The sequence below is a fragment of the Taudactylus pleione genome, unplaced genomic scaffold (assembly GCF_031769625.1).
Source record: "Taudactylus pleione unplaced genomic scaffold, aTauple2 ptg001683l, whole genome shotgun sequence".
Taxonomy (NCBI): Eukaryota; Metazoa; Chordata; class Amphibia; order Anura; family Myobatrachidae; genus Taudactylus; species Taudactylus pleione.
In genome coordinates, this window is record NW_028286080.1 from 217,501 (window position 1) to 241,063 (window position 23,563).

The following is a 23,563-nucleotide window of genomic DNA, read 5'->3' on the forward strand; positions in this document are numbered from 1 at the left end:
TATAGGAGCTGTGTGCTATGGCTGCCACTCTCTGTATAGGAGCTATATGTGTGCTATGGCTGCCACTCTCTGTATAGGAGCTATGGCTGCCTCTCTCTGTATAGGAGCTGTGTGCTATGGCTGCCACTCTCTGTATAGGAGCTATATGTGTGCTATGGCTGCCTCTCTCTGTATAGGAGCTATGTGAGCTATGGCTGCCTCTCTCTGTATAGGAGCTATGTGCGCTATGGCTGTCACTCTCTGTATAGGAGCTATGTGCGCTATGGCTGCCTCTCTCTGTATAGGAGCTATGTGTGATATGGCTGCCACTCTCTGTATAGGAGCTATATGTGCTATGGCTGCCACTCTCTGTATAGGAGCTATGTGTGCTATGGCTGCCACTCTCTGTATAGGAGCTATGTGTGCTATGGCTGCCACTCTCTGTATAGGAGCTATGTGTGCTATGGCTGCCACTCTCTGTATAGGAGCTATGTGTGCTATGGCTGCCACTCTCTGTATAGGAGCTATGTGTGCTATGGCTGCCACTCTCTGTATAGGAGCTATGTGTGCTATGGCTGCCACTCTCTGTATAGGAGCTATGTGTGCTATGGCTGCCACTCTCTGTAGAGGAGCTATGGGTGCTATGGCTGCCACTCTCTGTATAGGAGCTATGTGTGATATGGCTGCCTCTCTCTGTATAGGAGCTATGTGTGATATGGCTGCCTCTCTCTGTATAGGAGCTATGTGCGCTATGGCTGCCACTCTCTGTATAGGAGCTATGTTCGCTATGGCTGTCACTCTCTGTATAGGAGCTATGTGCGCTATGGCTGCCTCTTTCTGTATAGGAGCTATGTGCGCTATGGCTGCCACTGTCTGTATAGGAGCTATGTGCGCTATGGCTGCCACTGTCTGTATAGGAGCTGTGTGTGCTATGGCTGCCTCTCTCTGTATAGGAGCTGTGTGCTATGGCTGCCACTCTCTGTATAGGAGCTATATGTGTGCTATGGCTGCCACTCTCTGTATAGGAGCTATGGCTGCCTCTCTCTGTATAGGAGCTGTGTGCTATGGCTGCCACTCTCTGTATAGGAGCTATATGTGTGCTATGGCTGCCTCTCTCTGTATAGGAGCTATGTGAGCTATGGCTGCCTCTCTCTGTATAGGAGCTATGTGTGCTATGGCTGCCACTCTCTGTATAGGAGCTATGTGTGCTATGGCTGCCACTCTCTGTATAGGAGCTATGGGTGCTATGGCTGCCACTCTCTGTATAGGAGCTATGGGTGCTATGGCTGCCACTCTCTGTATAGGAGCTATGGGTGCTATGGCTGCCACTCTCTGTATAGGAGCTATGGGTGCTATGGCTGCCACTCTCTGTATAGGAGTTATGGCTGCCACTCTCTGTATAGGAGCTATGGGTGCTATGGCTGCCACTCTCTGTATAGGAGCTATGGGTGCTATGGCTGCCACTCTCTGTATAGGAGCTATGTGTGATATGGCTGCCTCTCTCTGTATAGGAGCTATGTGTGCTATGGCTGCCACTCTCTGTATAGGAGCTATGTGCGCTATGACTGTCACTCTCTGTATAGGAGCTATGTGCGCTATGGCTGCCTCTTTCTGTATAGGAGCTATGTGCGCTATGGCTGCCTCTTTCTGTATAGGAGCTATGTGCGCTATGGCTGCCACTCTCTGTATAGGAGCTATATGTGCTACGGCTGCCTCTCTCTGTATAGGAGCTATGTGTGCTATGGCTGCCTCTCTCTGTATAGGAGCTATATGTGCTGTGGCTGCCACTCTCTGTATAGGAGCTATGTGTGCTATGGCTGCCTCTCTCTGTATAGGAGCTATATGTGCTGTGGCTGCCACTCTCTGTATAGGAGCTATATGTGTGCTATGGCTGCCTCTTTCTGTATAGGAGCTATGGCTGCCACTCTCTGTATAGGAGCTATGTGCGCTATGACTGTCACTCTCTGTATAGGAGCTATGTGCGCTATGGCTGCCTCTTTCTGTATAGGAGCTATTTGCGCTATGGCTGCCACTCTCTGTATAGGAGCTATATGTGCTACGGCTGCCTCTCTCTGTATAGGAGCTATGTGTGCTATGGCTGCCTCTCTCTGTATAGGAGCTATATGTGCTGTGGCTGCCACTCTCTGTATAGGAGCTATGTGTGCTATGGCTGCCTCTCTCTGTATAGGAGCTATATGTGCTGTGGCTGCCACTCTCTGTATAGGAGCTATGTGTGGTATGGCTGCCTCTTTCTGTATAGGAGCTATGGCTGCCACTCTCTGTATAGGAGCTATATGTGCTATGGCTGCCACTCTCTGTATAGGAGCTATATGTGCTATGGCTGCCACTCTCTGTATAGGAGTTATAGCTCCTATACAGAGAGAGGCAGCCATACCACACATAGCTCCTATACAGATAGAGAGGCAGCCATAGCACATATAGCTCCTATACAGAGAGAGGCAGCCATATGTGCTATGGCTGCCTCTCTCTCTGTATAGGAGCTATGTGTGGTATGGCTGCCTCTCTCTGTATAGGAGCTATGTGTGGTATGGCTGCCTCTCTCTGTATAGGAGCTATATGTGCTATGGCTGCCTCTCTCTGTATAGGAGCTATATGTACTATGGCTGCCTCTCTCTGTATAGGAGCTATATGTGCTATGGCTGCTACTCTCTGTATAGGAGCTATGTGTGGTATGACTGCCTCTCTCTGTATAGGAGCTATATGTGCTATGGCTGCCTCTCTCTGTATAGGAGCTATATGTGCTATGGCTGCCTCTCTCTGTATAGGAGCTATATGTGCTATGGCTGCTACTCTCTGTATAGGAGCTATGTGTGGTATGGCTGCTACTCTCTGTATAGGAGCTATGTGTGGTATGGCTGCCACTTTCTGTATAGGAGCTATGTGCGCTATGGCTGCCTCTCTCTGTATAGGAGCTATGTGCGCTATGGCTGCCTCTCTCTGTATAGGAGCTATATGTGCTATGGCTGCTACTCTCTGTATAGGAGCTATATGTGCTATGGCTGCTACTCTCTGTATAGGAGCTATGTGTGGTATGGCTGCCTCTCTCTGTATAGGAGCTATATGTGCTATGGCTGCCTCTCTCTGTATAGGAGCTATATGTGCTATGGCTGCCTCTCTCTGTATAGGAGCTATATGTGCTATGGCTGCCTCTCTCTGTATAGGAGCTATGTGTGCTATGTCTGCTACTCTCTGTATAGGAGCTATGTGTGGTATGGCTGCCACTTTCTGTATAGGAGCTATGTGTGGTATGACTGCCTCTCTCTGTATAGGAGCTATATGTGCTATGGCTGCCTCTCTCTGTATAGGAGCTATATGTGCTATGGCTGCCTCTCTCTGTATAGGAGCTATATGTGCTATGGCTGCTACTCTCTGTATAGGAGCTATGTGTGGTATGGCTGCTACTCTCTGTATAGGAGCTATGTGTGGTATGGCTGCCACTTTCTGTATAGGAGCTATGTGCGCTATGGCTGCCTCTCTCTGTATAGGAGCTATGTGCGCTATGGCTGCCTCTCTCTGTATAGGAGCTATATGTGCTATGGCTGCTACTCTCTGTATAGGAGCTATATGTGCTATGGCTGCTACTCTCTGTATAGGAGCTATGTGTGGTATGGCTGCCTCTCTCTGTATAGGAGCTATATGTGCTATGGCTGCCTCTCTCTGTATAGGAGCTATATGTGCTATGGCTGCCTCTCTCTGTATAGGAGCTATATGTGCTATGGCTGCCTCTCTCTGTATAGGAGCTATGTGTGCTATGTCTGCTACTCTCTGTATAGGAGCTATGTGTGGTATGGCTGCCACTTTCTGTATAGGAGCTATGTGTGGTAAGGCTGCCTCTCTCTGTATAGGAGCTATGTGTGGTATGGCTGCCTCTGTATAGGTGCAGGTACCAGTTGATCACAGTACAGAGCAGCAATGTATCATGGCCATCACCCAGTCCCCACGTTACGTGTATAAGGAATACATAGGACACCAGCTGACACGGCAGAACATGCTGCAATAATAGCCCCAGGTCCCCCGCACCATTACCCCCGGGGCAGATAGACATACTACAGCCATATGCCGCGGTGCTGACAGCTCCTTACCTGCGGGTGATCAGACCCCGGTCACAGCGCGGCTCCTCCTCCTCCTCCTCTCCCCGGCGGCAGACAGATAGACGCACACCGTTACGCCCCGTGCAGCCCGGGCGGCACCGTTACTGTTACACTGTATCACTAATAACGTTCTAGAACGTTGGACCAGATCCCAGTGGAACGCAGAGCGCGGAAGCAGCGACGCGAGTGACGGACACCGGGCTCAGCCAATAGGCCGGCAGCGGCGGGCGGTGACGTCATGGGGGCGGGGCTTCCGCTGGGCTCTGGCGGCTGCTGGTGTACACTGAGCGTGACTGGAGTCTGGAGGTTGGATCCCTGGCAGCATGGTGCAAGGGGGACACTATCAGGTACAGCCCGAGCACATCGCACCGATGTTATGGGACAGGCTGGGCACTGCTGCTGCTCTAGAGGCCAGTGTGCCACATATAATATGCCAGCAGCCCAGGTGTGTGAGCCATTACATAACCACTACCCTGCTCAGGTTACCTGCTCTGACATAGTTACACAGTTTTCGTGTCACGTTGATTTTATGGGGTCAATCCTGATAGGTGCGAGCTGATACGGCAACAGCAATGAAACACGGATGACCGCACCGCGACTCGCGATTCGGTCTCACCCCGGACTCGTGGATTTTTGCACTCTGGGATCCCGACACGGCTCATGCTTACCGGCATGTTTAACGTTGTAACAACCGCACGGATAAAGTGCCCTTGGTGGCGTTTCAGCTGTGTCGGGAACCTGACGGAAACTTCGGGGGGCACCAGCTACTTGATGGTTCGATTAGTCTTTCGCATACTGAGGACATGTGAGTTTAGGGGGCCTTGCTATGAAATGCGATCTGCTGCGGTGCCTGGCTGCGCACGTAGTGGCCATATACGGTACGGCAGACATCGCAAGTTTTCCCGCGCACCTCAATGCGATACCAGCAGGGCACCATGTGCCATCCTGTAGTGGCACGTTGCGTCCTTCTGGCTGAATTGAGTCCCCTCCCCCATTGTCACTGTCGGTCATGTGACCGCATATCTTTGTAACTATGTTTGTATGTTATTCTGTTTACCTTGTTCTGTATGTTTTATCCGTATGGCACTTGAGGAAATTTGTTGCGTCTATTAAATAAATTTCAATCATCGTAATAATAGTATTTATGGGTTCTCTACAGGCCGGGAAATTAGTTTAATGGCTTCTGGTAGATGCAAAAGCCGATATAATGGAGCAAATGGCTGGTATAATATGTTCCTCTCCATGGTTGCTTAGAATACAATATTTTCAGGGGGGCTATGAGGGGAGGGGGGGAGGGTTGGATATTACTTGCCCGGGCCGGATGTAGGAGCCTACACTGCTCTGCTGAAGCAGTCTCCTCTCATTGCCGGATGTGCCGCTGTGCTAATATACAGGTGCGGGCAGAGGTAGTGGGCATATAGGAGAAGTGTTCCAGGTGAGAACGATCATATTGATTGCCCTTCCTCCCTTAGTGCCTCCTCCTGTCTTGAGCACGCGGCACATAGTAGTTTCTTTAGGGGTGGGGAAGTGGTCACAGCTCCCATATTTGGCCTCGTCCACCATTTCCCAGGCTCATTAGAGCTCTTGACAGGCCTGAATGTTTTAGGTAATTATATATGCTTTAGAATGTTGCAATGTTATCCTGTGGCGTGCAAGCATGGTGACGCAGTGGTTAGCAGTGCTGCCTCACTTACCTGGCATGTTTGCCTAGGTTACCAGTTCAAAATCATACTGGTAAGTTTGACTTCTGAAAAAAAAAAATGGCCCATAGTGTGTTTGTGTGTGTTTGGGAACTTAGGGGGACAATCATACCCCTTTTCCAACTCCGGGTCAGACCCGGAATTTTGGTGGAACAGGGTTCCTATCCGGATCAGACCCGGAATTTAGCCGGCGCTGACTCGGGATATTCCCGAGTCGACGCTGCTCACAACCGCAGTCGGGTCTGCATAGACCCGGCTTTTCCGGCGTGAAAGTGGACGCTTAGAGATGATGTCATCTCCAAGCGCCACTGAAGCCGGACCAATCGGCTGGCTTGCGGCGCACTGCAGGTCATCAAGACCCGGAGTGCGCCGTTCACACAGCAGGGTTTCACGGACTAGGCCCGTGTTAAACCCTGCTATTTACCTGGGTTGGATTGCCGGGTCACTCGACCCCGCGATCCAACCCTCTCCTCTTTTACACCAAGGAGCTGCCCGGGTTAACCCTGCAATAACCCAGGTTTCGATGTAAAGGGTATTATTAAACCTTCTAAATAGTGGAGAATTTTCCCATAGCAACCAGTCAGCTTCTCTATAGCATCAATCAAGTACATTCTATAAAATGATAGGTAGCTGTGATTAGTTGCTATGGGCAACTCCTCCACTTGTTTACTTCTCTACTCTTTAGCAGGTTTGGTACATCTCCCCATTAGACTGTAAGCTCCACTGGGGCAGGGACTGTTGTGAATGAGCACATATTCTCTGTACGGATCTGTGTAATATGATTAGTGCTACATTAAACGGTAATTGTTGTTGTTGAAATGAAGCCCAGATGTTCTGATTACAAGAATGCCGGTACACACAGTTGTAGAGAGCTACAGTACAGCACCTTTGCGGAATCTTCCTGCGCACGTCTATAGGCTGTGAAGGAAAATCAGTGGTGTTTGTGGGCGTAGGGTGCTGGGGGGGCCTGTGCAGTTCCTCTTTCCTGCTTGGGGTGTCACACTCTGCTCTGGTGCTTCTAGCACACTCAGCTGATTAATCAAACTTCTGCTACAGACAGGGGCGGATTGGGCCACCGGGACAGCGGGAGAGATCCCGCTGGGCCGGTCCCATGCTCCGCACTAAAATGGCCGGCCGGTCTTACACTGCCAGCCGGTCTGCGCCGGTTCAGTCTGCAGCAGCCGGGCCGCACTTCCGGGAAGCAGGATCCAAGCTCCCAGAAGTCCCCTCCATCCTGTGTCCTCTCCCTCATTCTCCGCTGCGCTGCCCGCCTTCCCCCTGTGTCTATGGGGTTGGTCAGGGCGTCCGTCCCCGGCCCGACCGGGGGCTGCTTGTGGAGTGCAGAGTTGAGCGCGCTGCAGGGTGCGTGCGCTGCAGCTTTGTAGTTTGAAGAAGGAACCGGGTGTCAGTGGCACAGGGCTACCTGTACTACACGGAGGGCGGAACGGCCGCCGGCACATGTGAGCTCTGCGAAGATTACTTTTTCAGGTAAATTCCTTCCCTGCTTCTAACTGCTACTCCCACCCTGCCCCTGCTTCCCAATACTACTCCCATTCTGCCACCTCCTACCTGCTACTCCCATCATGCCCTGCTTCCCAATACTACTCCCATTCTGCCACCTCCTACCTGCTACTCCCATCATGCCCTACTTCCCAATACTACTCCCATTCTGCCACCTCCTACCTGCTACTCCCATCATGCCCTGCTTCACAATACTACTCCCATTCTGCCACCTCCTACCTGCTACTCCCATCATGCCCTGCTTCCCAATACTACTCCCATTCTGCCACCTCCTACCTGCTACTCCCATCATGCCCTGCTTCCCAATACTACTCCCATTCTGCCACCTCCTACCTGCTACTCCCATCATGCCCTGCTTCCCAATACTACTCCCATTCTGCCACCTCCTACCTGCTACTCCCATCATGCCCTGCTTCCCAATACTACTCCCATTCTGCCACCTCCTGCCTGCTACTCCCATCATGCCCATGCTTCCCACTATTACTCCCATCCTGTCCCCTGCTTCTAACTACTACTCCCATACTGATCCCTGCTTCCAACTACTTCTCCCATTCTGCCACCTCCTACCTGCTACTCCCATCATGCCCCTGCTTCCCACTATTACTCCCATCCTGTCCCCTGCTTCTAACTACTACTCTCATCCAGCTCCCTCCTTCTAACCATACACTCCCATCGTGCCCCTGCTTCCCATTACTACTCTCATCCTGCCCCCTGCTTCTAACTACTACTCCCATTCTGCCACTTCCTACCTGCTACTCCCATCATGCCCCTGCTTCCCATTACTACTCTCATCCTGCCCCCTGCTTCTAACTACTACTCTCATTCTGCCCCCTGCTTCCCACTACTTCTCCCATTCTGCCTCCTGCTTCTAACTACTACTCTCATCCTGCTCCCTGCTTCCCACTACTACTCCCATCCTCCCAGCTGCTTCTCACTAGCATGCCCATCATTACCTCTAATTCTCATTACTATTCCTATCATTCTGCCCCCTGCTTCCCACTACTATGCCTATTTTTCCCCCTGCTTCCCACTATTACTCCCATCCTGCCCCCTGCTTCCCGTTATTACTACTCCCATGATCCTGCCCCCAGCGGCAGAGTGTATGGAGCTCGTACTCCAACCAATGACTCTGGTGGGTCAGGCAATAGGCTAATTAGTTCCAACCCTGCCTATGGAACACACCTGTAACCCACCCTACCCCTCGGCCTCTAGATATACTATACCCCCCAGCCCAGGGACATAAACTACCCACTCTACCACCTACCCACCCCTCTCTTGTCTGCCCCAGGGTCGTACACTCACCATCCTACTCCCCAACCGCTTAGACTTAGTACTCAGTGACATACACTATATAAAATATACAAACCTATATGTTCATTTTTTATACGGTGGGGTCCTTTTATGATCAGGATCCGAACGTACCCCGATAATTAACATTCTGACTCACCTCGGCTGCCAGACCAATTCATTATTGCTCCGGCTCGGTGACAGCTGATGCGAAATCAGCTGTCCCAGCGAGCCGCTTCACTGCTCCTTTCCCGATGGAGCAGTGATGGGACTACACATGCGCAAGCTACAGGTCGCGCATGCGCACAAGAACCCCGATGTCCAGCGGAAGGAGCCGGACAGGGGCGGAGGGATCCTAAAGGATCCCTCATCGCAACCCGGACCTTCTTCCCATAGGGAAGGAGTCGTTTGCGATGTCAGACAGGAGCATTCACCATCTGAAGATGGCATATGCTCCCACAGTCAAGCTCCGAATATATAGACCCCACCCCCTCAACAGACCCTGCCCCCATTAGGGCCGCTTCCATAAATTTCCCGGGCTGGTTTACCATCCCAATCCGCCCCTGGCTACAGACCAGAGTGTGCTACAAGCACCAGAGAGAGAGCGACATCCTAGGCAGGTAAGAGGAACTGCACGGCTGGTGACAGGTGCAGGGTGCTAGAATGGTCGCAGTGTCCCCAAGGTGGTCAAAACGGCGGCCCAGCATCCATTCACAGTGAACGCACCACTTGGGGGCTGCCAGGCATGTCCGTAAGTGCCGGGTAAACGCCCCCAGGAGTGACGAAAAGGGGGCGTGTCATAAAGACACGCCTCCTTTTATTTGGCCACGCCCCCTTTTCTGCCTGCTGCCGGACCTAGAGTGAACACTATGATACATATATCACAATTGAAGTGATTTGAAGCAATCTGAAGGATATATCCTGGTGGAAGTTTGTACTACGTGCAGGTCATGTGATTTTTGCTTTTCTATTGTTGACATCTGTTGGTGGGGGTTTGGGATACCTGCTTTAGAAATGCGTTTGACCTGCTGCATGGGTATTTGCGCACTGATTCACTTTCTTCACCATCCGTTTTGCTAATACCATGAAAATTGAATCAATTTTCGATGTAAAGTTCTTATAACGTTACATATTATCTGATTAATGCACTGTAACCTCCGCTGCTACAGTCTCTCATTAACTTCACCTGCTCTCTTCCCTACCCAATCCTTCGCCCTTTCAGTGATCGCACTTACCCGCTATAGTGTGTCCTTTACCCCATTTTTACTGCCTAGGAACCGCTTTTTGAAACTGAGCGCTTCCCTGGGGATGCCTTAATGTGTCCGGCCAAAATAAATCGCTATTGTGGCGGGTGATGTGCGGCGGCCAACTGAATCTCCATGAATCGCAGTGTCCAATAAGAAGTCCCTGAGTCTCCCAGCCAGTGGCTTCGCGGCACACGTCAGATGGCAGACTATAAAAAGTAAAGGAGGAGTTAGCACTGCGTCCTTCAGCATCTGGGCTCTGATCAGCTATTACCTCTGTGCCAGCATGCAGTGGAGGTGTCGGCGTGCCACGGCAAAAAGAGGTGCCTGCAGTCATCCAGGATATCCCAATCCTGAGCTGCAGGTCACGTTGCCGAGAAGAGGCTGCGTCAGCTTCCACTGCGGGGCATCCCGATTAGGCCAGTAGTTATCCATCTGCTAAATGTTGCGCAAACCCCACCAAGTGACCACAGCAGCCGTATTGTGGTGTCATTGATGCCAAAATGGAGATGGATAGTCTGACAAGTCAGTCGCGCAGCGTTGCAGAATCGTTACCGGTTACTAGTTCATCACGTATTTCCTCACCTACTTCTGTGCACTGACCGTCATTTGTGTTCTAGGCGTTAGTGATTGCTCTGCTGTTATTGGGTAACACTACATTTACGTGTGTGCAAAGATGACAGCACTTTTGTACACAGCCCCTGAAGTGGGAGCTTTTGTATTTCACACTAGCTGGGATACCCAGCGTTGCCCGGGTTGAAGAATGGACCTTCAAGTACATCAGCAGTTTTAATTTTTTGACATTGCAGACCAACATTGGAGACCATGGCATATAAAAATGTGCTTGGAAGAAATGAGTAAAGGCGGATATCCACTGGACGATATGCTCCATGAACGATCTCGTCTAGTGTTTACCCAGCAGTGATGTGCTCATTGTCGTTAATGACATTGAGCACCCACACTGAACGATATCATTCATGATAACGTTCAGTGACGTTACCTCCCTCATCCCCGTACTTGCAGAACCTGACGATATCAAGTACGGACGATGATAGATGTCGTCAACAACCAGCAGAGCACGCATCGCTGTTTTTGACTGCATATCCACTGGACGATATTGCGGTCGTTTAACAATATCGTTATCGTTCAAATCGTACAATTTATCATCTAGTGGATACGCAGCTTTACTGTCAGTGCAGGTGCAGTATGACAGTTGATCCTCTGACTTACTGCTCTTGCGTTGGAGCTCTGCTGCCCCCTACTGGTACATAGCTTGTGTCCTCAGATCAGTGCAGTTTTTAGTACTGGAAGACATCCTGTTTGAATGTGCTTAAACAATAAATTCAAATCAGAGAGTACACGGCCTACTTGGTGGGCACTGTGTAGACCTTCATGGCCCTGGCATGCTTCAAACATAGCAAAAAACCTATTCCTGGACAAACTACACCACCAGGCCAAATTTGGTGGAGCTACGTAGGTACAAAACTCGTGCCATGCATAAAGAACAAACAGAAAGACACACACACACTTACTCTTAAATGTTAGCACAGGTTATATTAGCCAAACATGTTGTGTAAAATATATATATTTAGTGTTCACTCTAGGTCCGGCGCCAGACCTAGAAAGCGCTATATATGTAATATACATTTTTGTTTTCCCGAACAGGCGGCCATTCCATGTTGAGTGATCCAGCGCAATAACCTTACAGGTTTTTTTTTCTTTTATTTCCTGCATACATGCTCCAGACCCCATCCACACATGACATGACATAATAATAGTATTTACTCTAGCTCCGGCACGCGCGCTCCCGAAAAGGGGGCGTGGCCATTGAAAAGGGGTGTGTCTATAAGACATGTCCCCTTTTCGTCACTCTTGGGGGCGTGCCTGGCACTTCCGGACAAGCCGGGCAGCCCCCAAGAGAATAGATGCCGGGTCACCGCACATATCCCCACTGGACACTGCGACCCGCGGGTGAAGACGGCGCACCCCGCTAAAACAGCCTAGCAGGAACGCTATAATAATATGCTCCACAAACACCAGCCCCACTCCCCCAGTAATAATTTGCTCCAGCAGCCCCCTCCCCCCCCAATAATATGCTCCAGACCCCTTCCCCACAAACTTATATATATGCTCCAGCCCCCTCTGCTCACCTCCCCACACACCTGTGCACTGAACAAGACTGTTCTCCCCCTCTCCCCTCCCCCTTGTCTCGGCCTCACTATTTCCCAGCCCCTGTATCCCAGCCTCACCATTCCCCAGCCCCTGTATCCCAGCCTCACCGTTCCCCAGCCCCTGTATCCCAGCCTCACCGTTCCCCAGCCCCTGTATCCCAGCCTCACCGTTCCCCAGCCCCTGCATCCCAGCCTCACTGTTCCCCAGCCCCTGCATCCCAGCCTCACCGTTCCCCAGCCCCTGCATCCCAGCCTCACCGTTCCCCAGCCCCTGCATCCCAGCCTCACCGTTCCCCAGCCCCTGCATCCCAGCCTCACCGTTCCCCAGCCCCTGCATCCCAGCCTCACCGTTCCCCAGCCCCTGCATCCCAGCCTCACCGTTCCCCAACCTCACCGTTCCCCAGCCCCTGCATGCCAGCCTCACCGTTCCCCAGCCCCTGCATGCCAGCCTCACCGTTCCCCAGCCCCTGCATGCCAGCCTCACCGTTCCCCAGCCCCTGCATCCCAGCCTCACCGTTCCCCAGCCCCTGCATCCCAGCCTCACCGTTCCCCAGCCCCTGCATCCCAGCCTCACCGTTCCCCAGCCCCTGCATCCCAGCCTCACCGTTCCCCAGCCCCTGCATCCCAGCCTCACCGTTCCCCAGCCCATCTCTAAGCTTCACCTTTCTCCAGGTTCCCCAGCCATATCTTCAGCTGCAAACCCCCCCATCACACTAGTCAGGCACCCCTACTTACTTACTGTCACACTACTGTGACACAGTCAGAATTGTAGGGACGGCGCTGGCTCCTGTTCTTGACTTCTGTCTCTGTAGGGCTGCAGGCTGCTGCTGTGTAGGGAAGACTGCGGAGGCGGAGTCACTGGCAATGGCTTATGGGAGGAGATGCTGCAGGTGGGCACGCGCAGTAGCTCCTCCGTCGGCCATGTTTTTTTTTAACTAGTAACACTGCCCAATCTGATCGCAGAAGCTGGGCTGCATAACGTATGTATTTGGGCACGCACACATAAAATGTTTATTTGGGCCACATGTTTGATATGACTGTGTTTAACTACATGACTACATTTGAGAAACAAACTCAAATTTTTAACGCAAGTTCCCAGTATAACACATGCTGTAAATTTGGGATCTTATATTTTAATTAATTTTTTGTTTAGTGCAACACTCCAAAATGTTCATATCTGTGCTATGTGGTACACGGTGTCCTTGGCGAGTGTCTGCAAAATCGCAAGTAAGTTGTAAAGGTTTCGGTACTGCACCTGTCCGCTGGCGCTCACAGTTTGTTCATCAGCTGTTTTTTTTTTTTTTTTTTGGTGTTGTTGCATTTACCTAAGCGGCTGTCATGTTACAGGGGTGCGTCTTCGCTTCTGCTAGGAATCCTTATCATCAAATACTAACTCTTTTAGTTTTTGCTCCATTATCATTCTTTTATTCTGACGAGTGGACCACTGTTAAGATATACATATCTGTTTCTATCATGTACTGAGTATACAAACATTCCAAAAAATATATACTGAGTCTGGTGATGTGGAGTGATCTGAGTATAGGACTTGCTGTGCTGCGTCTAGTACGGTAAGCTGTGGGCCTGATTCAGAGCCGGACGCTCTGAAAAAGCGCTCGCTCTGATTCTGGGCCTTTTTTTTTTTTTATTTGTGCGGCCTCCAGGCCGCTCGCATAGCTGTGGCTGACCCCCCACAGCTATTGCGAGCAGCCAGGTGATGGTCGCGATGGTCTCAACCATTGCGACCATTGGGGCTTGCGACGAGACCCTTGCTGTAGGGTCTCGTTCCCCGCAAGCCCCAGTGAGATTCTGGCTCTTAATAGAGCCGGAAGCTCACCACTGACATCACTCGTGATGTCAGTGGGGCCGCCCCCAAACAGTAGGCGTTCTGTCGGGAATGCCTCCGTTTGGCCAGCCATCCCCCCTGCCCGCCTCCAAAACAGGGCGATCTGTCGATCAACATCGACAGCCGCCCCCTTTTGGTGCGAGAAACGGAGCGCCCGTCGCTAGCCGGGTCTCGCGAATGCGCACGTCGGAGCCGGCTCCAGCATTCGCATGCGCAGTGGCCAAACATCGACCCGCTCGCGAGCAGGTCTGAATCAGGCCCAGTGTACATAGGTGGGACATCAGATCAGTGGGGGTTGTAAAATAATTAATAACTGCAAGCTTCAATTTTGCCCTAAAGCTTAGGTGCCTCTATTTACCCCATTGCACAATGGTCCATGAATCATGTTTTTGGGGATATTTTGCCTCTTATGTAAGTCTTTGTGAAGCAGATCTGTTTGCAGTTGGGATACAGGGGAGAGAGGAAACACAACCGTTCTTCCTACATCTGTAAACGGTTTGCTGGGAGTAGAAGCTTTGCTATACAGTAGATGTGGGATCTTTCTTTGATTTATGCTGTTAGCCTTTAATCCATTAAGAAAGATCACAGAAAATAGGGCACGGATAATCCCAACAGATGCCACCCTGGCTACCGATCACCATTTTTAAATCCATATGTAGCTGTCAGAAAGGCCGTTAAGGATGTACACCGCATGGGTGAAAAGTCGAGATGCTAAATTTTTATAGACGTCAGCTAAACGATATCTGCCCAATATCACATCTCGGAAAAACTACGCCACCTTCAGGTCCCGGGGAAAAAGTGGCTGAGGGTAGGCGAGAGACACTCCTGATAATATAGAAACAGTTTGACATCGTAAAGCTGCCAGAATATACAAAATCCAATATTTAGGTTGGGAATTAGCAGCGCTGATCAAGCTAACCTCTCTGTATACACTGGTCCTTCAGATACAAAGACCGCAAAGCGGATAAACCATGTACCGGAGTAACCATCCTGCACACGGAAGACTAGCTCAGACACTCGCCAGCCAGTGGGGTCCCGAAAGATTTTCTAAACATATCACTGGTCACTCTCTGTGGAGTTCGAACAAGATAATCTGCAATTAACATTTATTGTGTCTTTAATTCTGTTAACGTAGTAGGAGACTATGGGGGGTATTCAATTACAGGCGAAATCGGTCGTTTTCGACGTCGTTGGCGAAATGATCAGCCGATTTTGCGGGCGATATCGGCAACGACGGCGAAAAACTGCAGTTTTTCACCTAAAACTGGAGACAACTTTTTTCCAGCCTAGGGCAGGCGAAAAAATTTGCTAAATCCCTATTTTTGGGTAAAAATGTGGGGATTTCTTACAGAACACTTTGGACAACCCCCCTAATGATACTTTAGCAGAAAAAAAAATCGTAAGTTGCGCACTTTGGAGAAAAACTACAGCTGAAATTTCGGTAATTTTTTTTTTTTCACGAAAAATGCGTTTAACGTATTGGACCTAAAAATTTCAGAGGGTCATAAGGATGCACCAATCGTTTTAAACATCGCACGTGGCTGGCGCAGGTGGTCTTTTTATAACCGCTAAAAAAAATGCCTGCGCCAGCCACGTGCGATGTTTAGAACACTCCTTATGGCACTCCGAAATACCAGCCCCAATACGTTAAACAGATTTTTCACAGGAAAAAAAAGTTTGACCGAAATTTCAGCGGTTGTTTTTCACCAAAGTGTGTAACTTACGAATTTTTTTTCCGCTAAAGTATCATTAGGGGGGGCTGTCCAAAGGGTTCTGAAAGAAATCCCCACATTTTTAGAGAAAATAGGGATTTAGCATTTTTTTTTCGCCTGGTCTGGGATGGAGAAAACGTTTATTTTTTCTCCAATTTTCTTTCTCCAATTGCGTTTTCGCCTGTTTTTTTGGCGAAAATATTGCCGTTTTTTGTCCGCTAATTGAATGCGGCCCTAAGTGACTATTTGCTGCTGATTAGACCGTAATGGAACAGTACAATTGCTGGATTAATAAATGGCGCGTTTTTGGTCATTTCAGCATTTTCCCTTTGTTACTCGGCTATTGGACACATTTCAGTGTCTTCATTGTGTGACATGATTTGATATTTTCTTTAAAAAATTCCTTTGCTGTGGTGGAATTGTGCTCCGGTACCTTTATCATATTTTTCACACATCGGAGCATTTAGCGCAGGTCACTGTTTTCTTTATCGTGATATTTGGAAATAATTTTCCCCCTTCTTTCCAGTCTTGCTGCTTCACTGGATTGTTTGAGATCAGACTTACTACAATTATGATTATATTTATTCCGTAATTTTAATTTGAAGGTACATTTTTCAGTCTGATATATGGGGGGCAGCGGCTGGCGCGATAGGGGAACACAAGGATAAGTAGGGCAGAAAATATATATGTGAGTGTACAAACTTGGTTACTGCGAAGACCCCAGAGTGAGGTTGGAAAAGGTACATTATTATTATTATTATTATTATTATTATTATCCTTTATTTATATGGTGCCACAAGTGTTCCGCAGCGCCTTACATAGTACATAAACTAATAAGTGAACAAGAAACTAGTAACTTACAGTACATTACAGTGTAGGACAAGGACATCGTTTATATACATGGCTGCAATAGCGATTAAATCACTCACAATAAGCAGCAGGGAGATAGCAGTCACGTGTTAGGTGCCCTTATGGGGAGTAAGGAGTAGAAGAAACTATAAGGGGAAGCACACATCCCTTAGAGAGCGCACCCATCTCTTAATCTAGTGACACAGATATGGTAGACAGGGAGGAAAGAGCATGAAGTAGGTTAGGATGAGAACTGGAAGGCCTTGATGAAGTAGTGGGTCTTGATAGCTCGTTTAAAAATTTGTAGAGAGGTGGAGAGTCCGATAGGATTAGAGTTCCAGAGGTAGGGAGCAGACCGGGCAAAATCTTGGAGGTTGGAGTGGGAGGAAGTAATCAGTTGGCAGGAGAGACAGCATGCATTTGTTGAGCGGAGTGGATGGGCGGGAGAGTGAAGGGAGATGAGGTCAGAGATGTAAGTGGAAAAGGATTGGGTGAGGACTTTGTAGGCGAGTGTAAGAACCTTGAATTGGCATCTGAAGGGGAAGGGGAGCCCAGTGTAGGGCTTGAAGGAGAGGGGAGGCAGTTGTAGAACGTTTGGAGAGGAAGATGAGCCGAGCAGCAGCATTGAGGACAGATTGGAGTGGAGAGAGGTGGGAGACTGGCAGGCCAGATATGAGAAGATTACAGTAGGCCAATCTGGAGATGACCAGCGAGTGGATAATGGTTTTAGTAGCATCCAGTGTGAGGAAGGTTCTAATCCTGGAAATATTTTTGAGATGGAAACAAAAGGTGCTGAATGTGTGGTTTAACGGAGAGGGAGGAGTCCAGACAGCGCACTTTGTGGCTAGAGGAGGTAGTTGTGCCCTCAATTCATAGTGAAATTGTGGGAAGTGAGGTAGTGGAAGAGGGTGGAAAGATGATCAACTCAGTCTTAGACATGTAAAGTTTAAGAAAGCGCTGGGACATCCATGAAGAGATAGCAGAGAGACAGTTGGAGATGCGAGTGGGGAGAGGTCAGGGGAGGAAAGGTAGATCTGAGTATCATCAGCATATAGATGATATTGGAGGTCAAAAGAGTTGATGAGTTCACCTAAAGAGGACGTGTATAGGGAGAATAGGAGGGGTCCAAAAACAGAACCTTGGGGAACTCCTACTGTTAGCGGAAGTGGGGGAGGAGAGGAGTCATGAGAGGACACAGAGAAGGAACGATCAGAGAGGTAGGAGGATAGCCAGGAGAGAGCAGTGTCATGTAGACCAAGAGAGTAAAGGATTTGCAGGAGGAGAGGGTGGTCTACAGTGTCAAATGCAGCAGAGAGGTCAAGAAGAATGAGCAGAGAGTAGTGGCCCTTGGATTTGGCAGCAAGGAGGTCATTGCTGACTTTTGTGAGGGCAGTTTCAGTGGAGTGGAGAGAAGCCAGACTGAAATGAGTGAGGGAGTGGGAGGAAAGAAATGTGGTAAGGCGATTGTAAACAATACGCTCAAGGAGTTTGTAAGCAAAAGGGAGGAGAGAGATGGGTCAGTAGTTGGAGAGTATATTAGGATCAAGGTTAGGTTTTTTAAGAATGGGGGAGACAAGGGCATGTTTGAATACAGAATGGACAGTGCCTGATGATAGGGAGAGATTGAGGAGGTGGGCAAGATGGGAACAGGCAGAGGGAGACAGGTAACAGAGGAGACGGGAAGGGATAGGGGAAAGGTAGAAGGAGGATATTGACTGGCATTTAGGGTACACTGGTTACGGACACTGTATGTGAGGGCAGGGCCGGCATTAGGAAGGGAATCAGTATGAAATGCCGCCGGCCGCAAAGCAGGGTTCCCGGCAGAGGAAACACGACAGCGCTGGAAATCCCGATCGTCGATAGGTAAGTATTGATTAACCTAACCCCCTAACCCTATCCCTCAGGGGTGCCTAACCCCCCCCCAAGTGCCTAACCCTAATCCCCCCTCTAAATCCTAACCCCCCTTCCCCGCTGCCTAAACCTAAGGCCCCCCGGGGCTGCCTAGCCTAACCCTAATCCCCCCGGGTGCCCTAACCCTCTCCGCCCGCGGCTGTCCGCTCGCGGCGCCCAGCATCCCTTTGATTGGGATGCCGGGCGCCGGTCTCCCCGGGTTGGGGAAATGTCAGGCATCTACATCTAGACGCCCGGCATTTCACCCTCACCGGGATATGACAGTCGGGAAGCCGGCTGCTGGTATTAAGGCAGCCGGCTTCCCGATTGTATACCTTAGGAAGGGCTTCGGGGGAGGTTGACATTGGTATTATGAGGCCCAAACAGAATACAAGGTCTGGGTGCTGCCCCCTTACTGTGATACAAGCCTAGTGTTCATTCTAGCACCCTGCAGCTGTCACAACCCGTGCAGTTCCTCTTTCCTGCATGGGTGTTGCTCTCTGCTCTGGTGCTTCTAGCACACTCAGCTGATACAACAAACGGCTGAGATACAGACCAGAGTGTGCTAGAAGCACCAGATCAAGGAGCGACACCCCAGACAGGAAAGAGGAACTGCACAGGTTGCGACAGGTGCAGGGTGCTAGATGAACACTATAAGCCTCCACACCGGTTAGGAGAAAAAGATGGGAGCCCGAATGTTACGTGGCATCGATATAGTGTCCTGCTGCCAGTATTACTGCCGACTTATGATGTCCCAGGCTGCCAGTGTCATACAGATGGGTTTCACTGTGTGTTGAAGCCTATTGCAAAGTGACCATGATTATGTAGTGTGGTGAGAGGGGTTGTCTCTCACCTGAATTGCCCACATTCCTAGTGCAGTGGTTCTCAAACTCGGTCCTCAGGACCCCACACAGTTCACGTTTTGCAGGTCACCCAGCAGGTGCACAGGTGTAATAATTACTCAATGACACATTTTAAAAGGTCCACAGGTGGAGCTAATTATTTCACTTGATTCAGTGTGGAGACATAGAAAACATGCACTGTTTGGGGGTCCTGAGGACCGAGTTTGAGAACCTGTGTTCTAGTGGAATCAGCTCCCTCCAATGGAGGCTGGAGTGAAACCTGTGCATTCTGTATTAGCAGTGGAGGTGCGGAATTCCAGGTTTTCACATTTACACAGACCCAGCTGGAATAATCACTGGAGCACAGGAAGGGTTTTAAACTCCCACACACCTGATTCTCCTTGCTCCTGATGCCAGACAAACTGGCCAGGCGATAGGCCAGGGGTAGTGGTTAGCATTAGTGTGCCAGGATCTGGAAGGTCCACAGACATTAGCACAAGGAGTCCTGGGACATTTACTTTTATGTTTATTTGCTTATTTTCTGTTATGTGCCTGTGTGTAACCAGGCCTATGCTCACGTAGGCTAAGGTGCAGTGTCTGCTACTATTAAAAGACAATGCTTTACCAAGTACCTGCCTGTCTGGAGTCCTCATTTTAATACCACATGTTACAGTAGATCTAGATTAGGTACATACGTAACTTCCCCCAAAGGAGAATTCTTTTCAATTCTAATGAGACCTTGGCAAGTAGCAAAATGATGTAAGATCACCAAAGGAGGTGGGGTAGGCATATTACTGTCCCAATCTTTCACATACACAGTTCTCCCACAGGTACCTTCACTCACATTTACATCATTTGAAGTACATTCTATCAGGACTTTCACCCCTTTCTCTCTGCAATTTGCTGCTATCTATTGCCCACCTGGGCCACCCCAACAATTTCTGGAACATTTTTCTGCCTGGCTCCCTCACTTCCTATCCTCAGACACCTCCACCATCATCATCATGGGTTATTTCAATATCCCTATTGACTGACCACAATCTCCTCATGCCTCCAAACTACTCTCTTTAATTTCCTCTCTTGGCCTCCCACAATGGACTGAGGGCCTGATTCAGAGCTGGACGCTATTTGCGAACGGTCGTTCAGAAAAAGGGGCCGGCTATTTAAATTGAGCGCTCGCTCTTTGCGGTCTGTTGACGCCTCTATGTCTGAGCGAGCGAACGAAACATGCGCTCGCTATTTTGCAAAGACGCCCCCTGGCCGTTCGCATCATATGTCATCTCCGCTATTTATTAGATTAATCGAGTACATCGAAAGGCATCTGAACTGCGCGCAGTGCTTGTGGTAGGTTTTACTTCCCGCAATCACTGCGAGCAGTTCAGGCTAAAAGACAACCAAGTGATGTGATCGATGACACTCCCTTACTAATTAGGCACTCCCATTAAACGCCCGTTTTGACCGTTTGGCACGCCTGCGTTCGGATCTCCACTCCCCGTTTTCAAGCACCTTCCCCTGTAACCACCCCCAAACGCCTCATTCTGTCACTCAAATTAGCAGGCCCTTGCTGTTTTGCAAGCGCACGATTTCCGACTGCAATGACTGGTTGGCGCATGTGCATTACGACCCATACGCATGCGCAGATGTGCGAACATCACTCGGAGCGAACGAGCGGCCGCTTACGAGCGGCTCTGAATCAGGCCCTGACTCCTCTACTCATCAGGATGGCCACTGCCTTGGTCTTGTATTCACCAGACTATGCTCACTTTCTGATTTCACTAACTCTCCTTTCCCTCTCTCAGATCACAACTTTATCACCTGCACACTCTCCTCCATTACATCAACCTCAGTGTCATTGGAATCAACCAAACCTCCTCAAACCCGCTGAGATAGTAATGCTATTCATTTTCAACACCTATCCACCTTTCTACAACAATCACTCTTACCTATTTCTACATTAACTTCTCCTGAGACTGCGGTATCACACTTGAAACAGATTCTAAAAAAAAGTCCTTGATGAAGTTGGCTCCAGCTACCCATCACACACCACGTAGACGTCAACCATGGCATTCTAACTTAACAAGGCATCTACAAAAACTCTCACGTAAAGTAGAACGTCAGTGGCGTAAATCTCGTACTCCAAGTGACTTCCTCACATATAAGACTATGTACAACTCTTACCGTAATGCTCTAGCCGCTGTCAACCAAACACATTTCCAATCTCTAATCTCTGCTCAAGCCTCTAATGCCAAGCGATTTTTTAATACATTTAAACTGCTTCTTACCCCTCCCGCACAGAACCCACCTGCTACTATCTGTGCACAAGATCTTGCTTCTTATTAAAAGGACAAGATTGATAAGATCCGAAATGAAATGGTATGCTCTTCCTCAGCCAGTGACCTGCTCAATTCCCTACCTGAACCCTCTGGCACATTCTCTGTATTTGACCCCACAAACGAAGGTGAAGTATCTACCCTCTTGTCATCCTCCTACTCTGCTACGTTTCCTCTGGATCCTATACCCTCACAAATTAGTAAAACTCATCCCAACCCTAACTAAAATTTGTAATCTCTCTCTACTGGCATTGATTACTCCCAATCCGAAAAACAAAATTCTGACCCTAACACTCTCAAATTACTGTCCCAGCTCCCATGCCCCTCCAAGCTACTCGAGAGACTTGTCTACACCCACCTCACACACTTTCTTAACTCACACAACTTACTGGACCCACTGCAGTCCGGCTTTCATTCCCAACACTCTAGAGACAGCACTGACCAAGGTAGTGAATGATCTGCCAAGACTAAAGGTCATTACTCACTTCTAATTCTTCTAGATCTCTCTGCTGCTTTTGACACTGTTGACCACTCTCTTCTCATGCAAACACTACAATCCCTAGGTCTTAAGGACACAGCCTTTTCTTGGTTCTCATCCTACATATCTAGTCGCTCTTTCACTGTTCGTATTTCTGCTTCTGCCTCCTCATTGCTACCTCTATCAGTTGGAGTACCGCAAGGCTCAGTATTGGGTCCTCTGCTTTTCTCAATCTATACCACCTCACTTGGCAAACTAATTAGCTCTTTTGGATTTCAGTACCATCTGTATGCGTATGATAATCAAATCTACCTATCCTCTCCAGATTTATCAAAATCTGTATTGGTCCGTTTCACTGAATGTCTCACCTCAAACTTAATATTTCTAAAACAGAATTAATTATATTTTCACCGACCAATAGCAGTTACCAACCTGATCTCTCTCTTTCACTGTTGATAACTCGACAATCCATGAATACAGATATTTTTGCAAAGACACAAAAAAAAGGGAAAGAAAGACAAATATACCTTACATGGGGCAATCTTACAAGATATATGAAAAATTAAGTAGATGATAAATGAAATCATTAAAACTTAACGTTTAATATTATCCTTAAAATGAATTCTCTGATAAGGAAAAAGTATATTAAATCAATCAGGTTAATACATCTCATAAATAGATAACAATATACCACCTAGCTGATAGGGAAACATACAATGTGAAAATGACACATCATATGCCACGATCACAAGGTGTGAAGTGAAAACAAATTACCACACTATATGTCCTGGACATAATTGAATATTCAAATAGATATAATCAGAAGGACGTATAGTAAATAAAACAATTGAGAACGCAAATGTTCAATTAAGAACACAAATGTTAGCTAAGTATGCAAAATGGCGAAAATAAACATATAAAGGACTTCAATCTCAGAGCCCTTAGTAAAAATCATAAAGGGCTAACACACCAAAAGGAAACGGGTATAGTGCCAATGTATATATAGACAAGGCACAAATGCATATAGTACAAAATTATGATATTAGCATGCAGCATATAGTAGGTACATCCTAGAAGTAAAGCATCTGTGACACAGGTTAATCTTGATGTCTAATTGGTGAATCAAAATAGATAAGATATATAAAAACAAATCAATATATCAGTGAAAAAATCAATATAAATTGAACCCAAACATTAGGTAATTCAAAGAACAAGTCAGTGTTCATATCCTATAGGGTAAGGGTAATAAACAGTGAGATACAACAAGGGTTAATGTCTGTCACCTGGCTGAAGATGGTAATAAGCCACTGATGAAGGAAGTAAGGCCTGGGGGAGAACAGCGTGGGATCACTTCTACTGTCCCCTATCTGAATCAAAAAGGGGATGAGAGAGTGACAGCCACGTGGATCCCAGGTGAAACAACAGACAGCGCTTCTGCTGTCTGGGATAGGGCTGCGTCTCTCCCCTGATACCAAAGGGCATTGCAGGGGGAGTCAGCAGCTGAAAACCCAGATGAGAGAGCGCTAGGGAGAGATAGGAAAGTACCTGGATAGTAAATCAAAGCTGCAATGCGGTGTGCTGAGAAGGTCCTGCTACTATGAGCGG

The 23,563-nt window shown here is 48.6% G+C and overlaps 2 protein-coding genes across 3 annotated transcripts in view; one reads left to right on the forward strand and one right to left on the reverse strand.

Annotated features, from left to right (window-relative positions):
• Nucleotides 1-5,479, reverse strand: part of ORMDL1 (ORMDL sphingolipid biosynthesis regulator 1) — a 41,861-nt gene extending 36,382 nt beyond the window's left edge. Inside the window, exon 1 of one of the 2 annotated variants that reach the window (XM_088464549.1) lies at nt 5,404-5,479. The gene's annotated coding sequence lies outside the window, so the exon portion shown is untranslated. Of the gene's footprint in view, nt 1-4,082; nt 4,292-5,403 lie in introns of those variants that run through there. The other variant, XM_088464548.1, reaches the window with a different exon arrangement.
• PMS1 (PMS1 homolog 1, mismatch repair system component) overlaps nt 4,270-23,563 on the forward strand; it is a 133,899-nt gene continuing 114,605 nt past the window's right edge. Inside the window, exon 1 of the mRNA XM_088464547.1 lies at nt 4,270-4,438. Coding sequence (XP_088320673.1) covers nt 4,330-4,438 — 109 coding nt within the window. The 5' untranslated portion in view covers nt 4,270-4,329. The remainder of the gene's footprint in view (nt 4,439-23,563) is intronic.